The following is a 9847-nucleotide window of genomic DNA, read 5'->3' on the forward strand; positions in this document are numbered from 1 at the left end:
AATTCTAGAAGTTTCCATAAGCCTTCTCTCTTCTCAAAACTCTCTAGATCTCATGTGTTGAGAACATCTAGAGAGTCTAAATAATCAACTAGTGAATCTTACATACCCACACATATTCTTGTGTGTTAGAGGAACGACTTGGAAGTCTAGGTGTGAGCTTTTGCTTGGATAGGAAGATCGTTGATTATACGAAAAAGACTCAAGGAATCTTGATAGGCTCCAAGAGGTAGTCTTTATTTCCTTGTATGTTTTAATTTAATGTATATGTATATGTATTGATCCTGACTGATATTAATGATTTTTTTTAAATCCCCCTCCTCTACCTTCCATTGCATATTTTGCTATTATTCTATTTAATACCAACATGAGTATCATCATCCTTTGGGGCCTTCAAAGTCTTCAAATTTTTGTCAAGAATGTAGTGCACCTTCAAAGTTGTGAGGAGGAACTTGATCTTGTCTTGTCATCTTACAAAATTTGAGCCATCGAATCAATCTAGTCTCACAAGATCTTGAGACATGAACTTGAGGACTGAGATTGAGGAGCTTTCTTCCATAGCTTTGGTTAGTCGAAAACATTAGAGATATACAAACTTTGATACAAGACAAATGTTTAGAGATAGAGATTTTTTATTGTTGGGGGCTAGGCTAATAACATTGGTTTTGTATTACAACTCAAAGCAATAATAACAAGTAATCTAACTCTAATGGAAGATAATCACAAAGTACATAAACACAAATAAATTAGTGTAGAGTGGACTTTTCTTGAAGAACAACCTTCAAAAATAAAATCACAAGTTTATGACTTTATTTGAATCACAAAAGTAACAAGGCTTGACACAAATGAAGATTTGTTGTCCAAAAATCTCTATTCCTAGCCTTCTCATTGGAATTGTTTGAAGCTACTACAATGAATAAGATTGGGATTCACAAGCATTGGGTCTTCAAACAAGTCAAGCTTTCTTGATAAAGATCTTGGAGAAAACTAGTAATCTTGAAAGTTAGAGAGAGAGAGATCAAGTCACAAATTTACTCAATGAACCCTTTAAATAGTATAGGAACCTCATTAGACTCAACCAATGAGATTAGAACATTTTAATTTGATTTTAGAGCCAAAAATACATCATTGTACAAACCCGTATGGATGGCCCACGCGACGTGTCGCCTGGGTGTCGGGCGATGCGTGGCCCAGCACCAAGCGACACGTCGCCTGGTTTACTCTTTCAAGATCGAGCGACGCGTTTCCCACTGACTTGACACTCCAAAAATTGTCTCAAAATATCCTCAAATGCTCCCAAACTTTTTTGGTACTCTCATATACTCCAAAAAAACACTTTGGATCTAAAAAGATGATTTATAAAAGCCTATATCGAAAGTCAACTCTCATATGTTGACTTTGTGAAATTATTATGGTTTTTGCTCATTTTTATGCCTAGCCAATTCCACCATGTATTTAACCAATCATAACACCTTATAATTGCCATTATGAAAATTTGAAAAAAAAAAACAGAAAATAACCAAAAAAAATTTAAGCAAATGATGAACATTTGCATCAGAGTGAGAGAGAGAGATGACAAGAAATAAGATGTTTTTACATTGAAAAATTCAAATAAAAAACTTGATGTGATTGTAGTCTAGGTCTACAAACAAAATGACAAGTAATGTGGATATAGGCAATTAGGCCTAGCTAGAACAATTTAACTAGATTAAAAGGGAATAGAAAAAAAAATCAAAGAATGCATGAGATAGAATCCTCCTAGCTTAAAAGACCTGAAAATGAAGAAAAATAGAGAGAATTAACAACATGAAGATATCTAAAAGCTAAATAAGCAAAATAATGGTTTATATTTATCCAAATCAAGAAGCAAGGTCTCAAGGAGATATTATTCGCAATATAAGAGCTGCCCAAGGAAATCAAAATGAATGTAAAACATTAATAAGATAAAATGTTCATCATTTATATTAAAGATAAATTTTATATATTTTTTTGTCATCTTCCTGCAAATGCAACCAATTCCCCAAACATATTTGCAATAACTACTCTAAAAGGTCATTCAGTAATTCTATCGAACAATTCAAGAGCATGATGGCAACTTTAGTTCACCTACCTCACTCAGCCTTAACTCATGTAAATGAAGCTAATTGTATAAATCAGAGAAGAGTAGTCACTGATGATGGCTGAGTGAGGCACTGAGAGTGAAAGTAGAAGGCATTGTTGGTCTCAATATATAATAACTGCCACGGACTTAAAGTAAATAAATAAATAAATAAAACTTACCCATATGAACATATAACCAGGAACAACGGCTGTCGGAGTGAAGTACATGAGGCACTCCGAAATCGGCGATCACCGAAGACGGACGGAGACAGTGAGCTAAGATTGGAATGGAGAAGCTTAAAGAAATGAAAATGGAAAATGAAGACGACAAAGCAATCGAAATTGTGTTTGAGAAGAAAAGAGTGAGATGGAGAAAATGGTGAATTGAAAAGACTAAAAGAGTTTATATATTGTTTGTATTTTAAGAATTAAATTTTTGTTTTAAAGGAAACGTGGCATTAATGGTATTATATGAAACAATCAGTTTTTAGTTGTTTTTATATATAAAAAATAAATAAAAAAATGAGTAAATTGGCATTAAAAAATAACACGATCTAATTGTGCAAAAAAATATGGCTTAATTCAAGAGTTAATTGTGTTCTATAGTAATGTGCGTCATATATTTAAAAAAATTAAGTCATACAAACAATAAGAATTGAAGATTCCCTTATAAAAAAGATAAATGAGAAAAACCATACATGATATTGTTATACTCAAAATTCGGTACTTCCACATGACGGCCCGCGAAGCGATGACATGTCAAGAAAAAGTTTTGGGACACAACAGTCACCACCAACTGCTGTAAGGAGTGACCCACTTCCCCAATACTCAAGAAGAGAGAGGACTCGCCAGTGCCAGCCTACTTCACCCATCATGTAAAGCCAAATGATCTCAGATGGTCACGCCTACATCAACCATAAGAAAAAAAAAGCTCTAGCCAACTGTCCTAACTAGATGCACAAGTTGGACAAACACGCGCCACAAGGATTTGTTAAAGTCGCCACATCAGCCACAGGTGATCCCTGAGGTCCTCGTCGATCGCTAGGGGCCCTCACTACCCGAGCCTCCTTCTGCACCCCAGTGTGCCTTCAACCATCAAATGAACATAACACGTTGGATTACCATTTTTGGTGAGACAGAAACCTGTCTCCAGCCAAGTGTACTAAGATTTAGCCTGATCGGGAAACAAGGTGCCACCGTCAGCCCTTCCCATCTCCGCAGCTATAAATAGCGCAACACGCACTGTAGCAAAGAGGGAATGGATTAGAGAGTGAAAAACAAGTCAGTAATTGTTCATTTTCGGAGAGAGCTCCTACTCTCTTTTACTGTAACTACCCTAAGAGCAAGACCAAACTCAGCTTGTTCTTGAGGGTTAAAAGTTCATAAATAGTATTGACTAAAGTGGGCGTAGGTCATCTTTTTTGGGATAAACCACTATAAATATTTGTCTCATTCATTAGTTACTGCATTTACTTCTTTTTTTTAGCTCATTGTTCATCATTAAGATCCCCTCCGAGGGATTAGACAAAAAAACAACTCTCAATTTATTACTTTGCGTAAGTTGATGAAAAAACGAGTCAACATATATAAATTCCTCAATTTTTTTAATCATTTAACAAATTATTTAGAACTATTTTTTAAAATTATTATTTCAATTAATTAAAGATAAAAATTAGCAAAACTATAACTATTTTTTTAATTAACTAAAAATTTTATTTTTCAATTTAGATTTTAATTTCAAAAAATTTGATATTAATTTTTTTAAAATAAATATTAGATATATTACATGTAATTAAAATAAAGATATTTTAGATTTAATAAAAAATAGGACCAAACTTTTATTTAAGGTAAATATTTATAGTACTTTATAAAATACCAAACAATACTTTCGTATCAACTATATGGGAAATAAAAATAATAATACAACAATATAATTCTTGAGATTATTGTTTATAGTGACCAATTCCACATAACTTTATTAGAATATGTGATTAAAATATTTGAGATCTAATAACACTATATAGTATTAATTGTTAAGTACCACAAGATGCATCAATTTTTTTAATAAGGAAATACTCAATCCGTGAACTCAAAATTGGCCAACTTAACTTCAAAAAAAAAAAAATTGGCCAACTTAAATGAAAAGTATTTCAATTCCATCATGTAAAGCTAGCAATTGCGAAGTCAACCGTACCCTTTTCCAATTAAAAACCGACGTGTGTCCTCTATTTCCAGTTAACAACCTTCGATTTCAGGAAACATTAATACGTAGTTCTCATTGTTTGGCTTTGATAAAAGAATGGTTGATTCAAAACCAAGTTAACACGCATAGGCGTCAACATAATTCAAATTTCAAAAATACCAAATAATAAAAATTGTTGGACACTATCAAAACAAAGAAAAGGTGTGATAAATCATAATAATGACTTGACTGCAATTAGAAGAACAAGACAACTAATTAAGTTGAGATCTATTTCTATATATGAATGTTGCTTCAAGCATTCACATCCACAGTTGAGCTGCATTCAAATTGGCAGATTAGGAACGATCACAAACTTGTGTTGGGCGGTTGGTCCCCGATTCCCCAAACAATACAATTCAATTAAATTGAATGGAGAGAGATGAGATTGCGCTGTGTCTATAGCTGTAAAGGAACTTTTTAAAAACCCATTTAGCCTCTTTTTGTGCTGAAAATATATATTTATAAATATATATAAATTTTTACATGGGCACCGACACAATGAATCACTTTCAACAGAATTTTGATCCTAGTGGTTAAGTAACAAGCAAAGCAAAGTCAGTGAGTCACTCTTTTATTTTTTGTATATATATTATTTGAGGAAAGAGAGAAAAAAAAAAGGTGTGGATTGGTTTGGGTTAGAGATTACTAAAATTGAAGATAATGAGGAAAAGAATTGGCTGAATCTCAACAACAATACCGCCGTCCATTATGAATAGAACATGAACTTTTTATGCATGGATTGCAGTTGCAGTTAACTACGTACACACCTCTTCTTGGATTTCGCTAGATTCCATTTCATGAAAAGTCACTTAATAAATAAATTTGTGGTTTTAATGGACCACGCGTTTATGTCTAATCAAATATTATTAATTATAACAAAGAAGAGGAATATGTATTGTTTGTTTTCTTTTCGAATCAAGATGAATAACAAATAAATAGTGTATACTAAAGTCCGAGGGGATAATAGTGTAGTGGAAAATTCTGGATCACAATTCGTAATTTTTGGTTTCTATTTTCTTCAAGGAACAACTAATTAAAGAAAATGCCTAAAGAAACTTTAGATGGCACATTTATTGAAACTTGTGACAAATATTTGACAAAATCATAGACAATTATTATTATTATTATTATTATTATTATTATTATTATTATTAGTTTGAAACTCTCAATGTGAATTCATTTTTGTCTTAAAAACACCGCGTTGAAAAGCATTCTAAAGTCTAATCCAAAAACCAAAAATTAAAAAAGAATGATTTGAGCTGATTAATATATATGAGAATTTTTTAACAGGTGCTTCACTTTATGTTTTATTGGTGGGGCTCTCAGTGTTCTTGACCCGTGAACAGTTTTCAGCGCGATTTTTTTTTGATCATGTATATTGTAGTTGTTTAAAGCATCTTACAAATTTTCAGAAAATTCTGAATAGTTGACAGTACCAAAAATTAGGTTCAAACATGTTGATTTCCACACGCATAAAAAAAATTAGTCACGCGTGTAACAACATGTTTGAATCTAGTTTTCGGTATTGTAAACTATTCGGAATTTTCTGAAAATTTGCATGATGCTCTAAATAGCTACAATATACACGGTCATAAAAAAAATCGCGCCGAAAAATATTTACGGGTCGAGAACACTGAGAGCCCTACCGGTATGACTTAGAGTGAAGAGCCCATATAGAAGAATTGTCTTATATATATATATATACTAAATTTTTATGGTAGGTTTCAAAAAGAGCTTTATTAGTGGGATTCTTTTGTGTTCTCAAACCGTGAATAGTTTTCGGCACAATTTTTTTTTATGACAGTGTATATTGTAGTTATTTAGAGCATCCGATAAATTTTTCAGAATTGTCCTATATTTAGGACAATTCTCCTATAGGAGCTTTACTTTAAGTTCTACCAGTGGGGCTCTCAGTATTCTCGACCCGTGAACAGTTTTCAGCGCGATTTTTTTATGATCGTGTATATTGTAGCTATTTAGAGTATCCTGCAAATTTTTAGAAAATTCTGAATAGTTGACAGTACCAAAAATTAGGTTCAAACATGTTACTTTCCACGCGCATAAAAAAAATTACTCACGCGTGTAACAACATGTTTAAACCTAGTTTTCGGTACTATAAAGTATTCAGAATTTTCTGAAAATTTGCAGGATGCTCCAAACAACTACAATATACACGGTCATAAAAAATCGTACTGAAAACTATTTACGGGTCGAGAACACTGAAGAACCCCACCAATAAAACTTAAAGTGAAGCTTCGATTGAAGAATTGTCCTATAAATATTTATATTATTAAAACAATAAAGAAAATAATTTAGAAATTTGTACAAGTTAAACTTGTGTTTCAATTAGGATTAAGGCATAAGCTTTCACGTGTCGCCATTGGACGGCTTTATTCCCAAGCCAAGTAATTGCGGCTCCTAGACGGCCATATATGTCAAACTCCCTCCTTTCGCCACGTGTCTCAATTATATACAAAGTACCGTTAATTATGGTACCAAAACACCCCAAACTAGTATTAAAAAAGGAGCATGTTCTTTTTGTATATCTTTTTAATTTTATTCATGTATATAGATCTTTGAATTCAAAAAAATTAATATTGCTTTTAAAATAAAATAAAAACCAACAAAGTTATTCCATAAATAATTTGTATATATAGCAAGCCTTTTTTTTTCCTAAACCCAAGGAAGATTACAAGGCAAAAAATACTCTGTTTCTCACTTGCTTACTTCTCTGTGCTCTGTTCCATGGAGTGGACTAGAGGACACCCCATTGGCCGTGGAGCCACCTCCACAGTCTATCTCGCCGCTGACAACAATTCCGGTGAGCTATTAGCCGTGAAGTCTACAGATCTTTGTTCTTGTTCAGTTTTCTTGAGAAAAGAACAGAGTTTTCTTTCAAAACTAAGCTCTTCTTACATTGTAAAGTACTTGGGTTATTTGGTCACTACTGATGATGATCCAAACAATTGTTCTCCTCCCACATACAATCTTTGCATGGAGTATATGTCAGGTGGAACGCTTTCCGATGAGATCAGACGGCGTGGAGGGAAGCTCGATGAGTCTCTGATCAAGCTCTACACGTATCAGATTCTCCAAGGTTTAGATTACCTTCACGGGAATGGACTAGCTCATTGTGATATCAAGAGCCGGAATATCTTGGTTGGTGAAGAGGGTGTCAAAATTGCTGATTTGGGCTGTGCTAAATTGGTGAGAAGAGTGGATTGGATCGAAGATTTCGACGAGGGGGCTGCATCGAAATTCTCCGGGACACCGGCTTTCATGGCACCGGAAGTGACGCGTGGGGAAGAACAGGGTGTTGAAGCTGACATATGGGCTTTAGGATGTACGGTCATTGAGATGGCCACTGGCAGTGGACCTTGGCCGGAGATGAATGACCCGGCATCGGCGCTTTATCAGATCGGATATCGCAATAGTGTACCAGAGCTTCCGAGCTGGCTTTCGGAGGAAGCAAAGGACTTCTTGAGCAAGTGTTTGAAGAGGGACTCAAAGGAGAGGTGGACAGCTAAGGAACTTGTTAGTCATCCATTTGTTCAAGTGTCGGAGTCTCATTTGGGACAGTATGAGGCCCAAACGACATCTCCTAGTGGCGTTTTGGATAGAGACTTGTGGGATCTGTTGGAAGTGTCAGAGTGTAGTAGGAACAAAGAGCTTGAACTTGATGCCTCTTTTGTGAGTTCAGCTAAGGAGAGGATCAAAGTTTTGATCGGTGGTGACACATTTTCTTGTCTTCCTAATAGACCTAATTGGGGTTGGAGGAGTGATGATCATGATGATGATGATTGGTTCACTGTTAGAAGCAATGATTTTGAAGAAGACCCCGTTCAGGATTCAACTACAACAACTTATAATTCAATTATTCAAGAAGGAGAGATTGTTTATACCTCATTGTATGATGAAATGTCATTAGATTATTATTATTCTGTTGAAACAATTAGTACCAATATTAGTAATGAAACAAGTTTTGTTATGACATGTAATAATGCAAATCTCCAAAAGGAAAAAAAAAAAAAAAAGTCAATATTTTTTCCAACCACAGGGTGCTTTTCATGTTTTTTACTTTGTTATTTTCACATTCTCAATACTTTAATTTTATTTGTTTCTTTTTTTATTTTTGGGTTCACATTCACGTGCTATGTTGGCGGTTCCAAATTTTCTAGAAATAGAGGTCAATTTTCTTTGTTCTCTATCTCGGTTGTTATCCCAAAAATTTAGAGTTCGATGACGTGGCAATCAGAAGTGACAAGTGGCAATACATAGTCTATAAACGACACATTAATAGTCAATAAATGTATTGGCTCGTCGGAGTTGTGATAAAGTGATCTGACTGACCTGGTAGAGATTCTGTCAGACCGATAAGGATTTTTGATTGACCAGTCAAGTGTCATGACCGACCAGTCATGTGCTTGTCTGCCCAGTCATGTGCTTGTTCGACCAGTGAGGTGTTTGTCCGACTAGTTAAGTGTATGGCCGACCAGTGAAGTATTTGCCCGACCAGTGGAATGCATGGCCGACCAGTCATTTTTTTTGCCCGACCAGTAGAGTGTTTTGCTAGACCAGAGGTGTGCTAAAGGAGTGCTTTGCCTACGAGAGGTGCTTTGCCTACGGGATCTGATTTTTTGGAGAATGAGAAAAACTTTCTAGTTGGGGACTGTTACTTGGGGCATTCTTGGGGTGTTTTCTGAGAGGTTAGAGAGATAAAGTTTGTATTCTCTAGAGAGAAACTCTATATTTTTCTACTTGCACTTAAGAAACTCAGTTGGCTCAAGTTCATCTGATCTTAAGTGTATGCTAAATATATCACAACTCCAAGTGGATTAGGCTATTACCAATAAATTGGGGCTGAACCACTATAAAATTATTTGTGTCGTATTATTCTCTTGAAGGTTCATTGTAGTTTTGACTTCTACTCGTCGTTGGCCAAAATCGTGGTCAACATTTTGGTGCTTTCATTGAGACACTCGACTTCTTTCTTCCGGCCTACCCCCGCTCTCTGAAGGCTTTTCCTTCGCTCTGCCGAGCTTACTACAACTCTTTTTCCTCCGTCAGACTCTGTGGAAGCCCTCCCTTCTACCCCGCAGGAGTCCTTGTTCGGATAAAGCCCTAGCCCTTGGCTTGGTATGCTCACCCCAAGGAGAAGGAGGCAGCTGCAATCCTAGTTTCAAACGACAAAGATCTCCACCCTTGCAGCCCGGACCTGTGGACTTTACCTTAGACACTATATGTGGAGGTCCACACTTGGCTAAGGAAATCAACGAAGCAAGGGAGAAGCATGCTGAGCGGGAGTGCTAGGATCAGGAGCTACTGGAGCGGCGAGCGTCTATGAATATATTATTTCTAAATACTGCTTTCAGAGTGGTAGTTTAATTTCAAGTTGTTTAACTTGTTATTTAAATTTGGTTTATGAGCTGGTTATTTCATAACCAGTCATCTATTTTTGAACAATTTTTGTTCTTTAAGACTCGTTATTTGACACATTTTGTCCTTTTT

General features: G+C 35.2%; 1 protein-coding gene and 1 long non-coding RNA gene across 3 annotated transcripts; one reads left to right on the forward strand and one right to left on the reverse strand.

Annotated features, from left to right (window-relative positions):
- Positions 1-952: 952 nt before the first annotated feature.
- On the reverse strand, positions 953-2491 carry LOC133784127 (uncharacterized). Of its 2 annotated transcripts, XR_009871148.1 has the most exons (3): positions 2278-2491; positions 2108-2189; positions 953-1769 (listed from the first exon to the last, which is right to left on the reverse strand). It is a non-coding gene; the product is annotated as an uncharacterized LOC133784127 (long non-coding RNA). The 2 variants fall into 2 exon arrangements; XR_009871147.1 differs by lacking the exon at positions 953-1769 and having other exon boundaries at positions 1826-2189.
- Positions 2492-6949: 4458 nt separating this feature from the next.
- Positions 6950-8838, forward strand: LOC133784128 (mitogen-activated protein kinase kinase kinase 18-like). Its single transcript, XM_062223619.1, has one exon. The coding sequence runs from the start codon at positions 7085-7087 to the stop codon at positions 8570-8572; it is 1488 nt and encodes a 495-aa protein (XP_062079603.1). The 5' UTR covers positions 6950-7084; the 3' UTR covers positions 8573-8838.
- Positions 8839-9847: the final 1009 nt, after the last annotated feature.

The sequence above is a fragment of the Humulus lupulus genome, chromosome 6 (genome assembly GCF_963169125.1).
Source record: "Humulus lupulus chromosome 6, drHumLupu1.1, whole genome shotgun sequence".
In the NCBI taxonomy this organism is placed as follows: Eukaryota; Viridiplantae; Streptophyta; class Magnoliopsida; order Rosales; family Cannabaceae; genus Humulus; species Humulus lupulus.

Bases quoted from the DNA above. Each gene is read 5' to 3' on its own strand.
- LOC133784128 (XM_062223619.1), top strand. From the start codon at position 7,085: ATGGAGTGGACTAGAGGACACCCCATTGGCCGTGGAGCCACCTCCACA.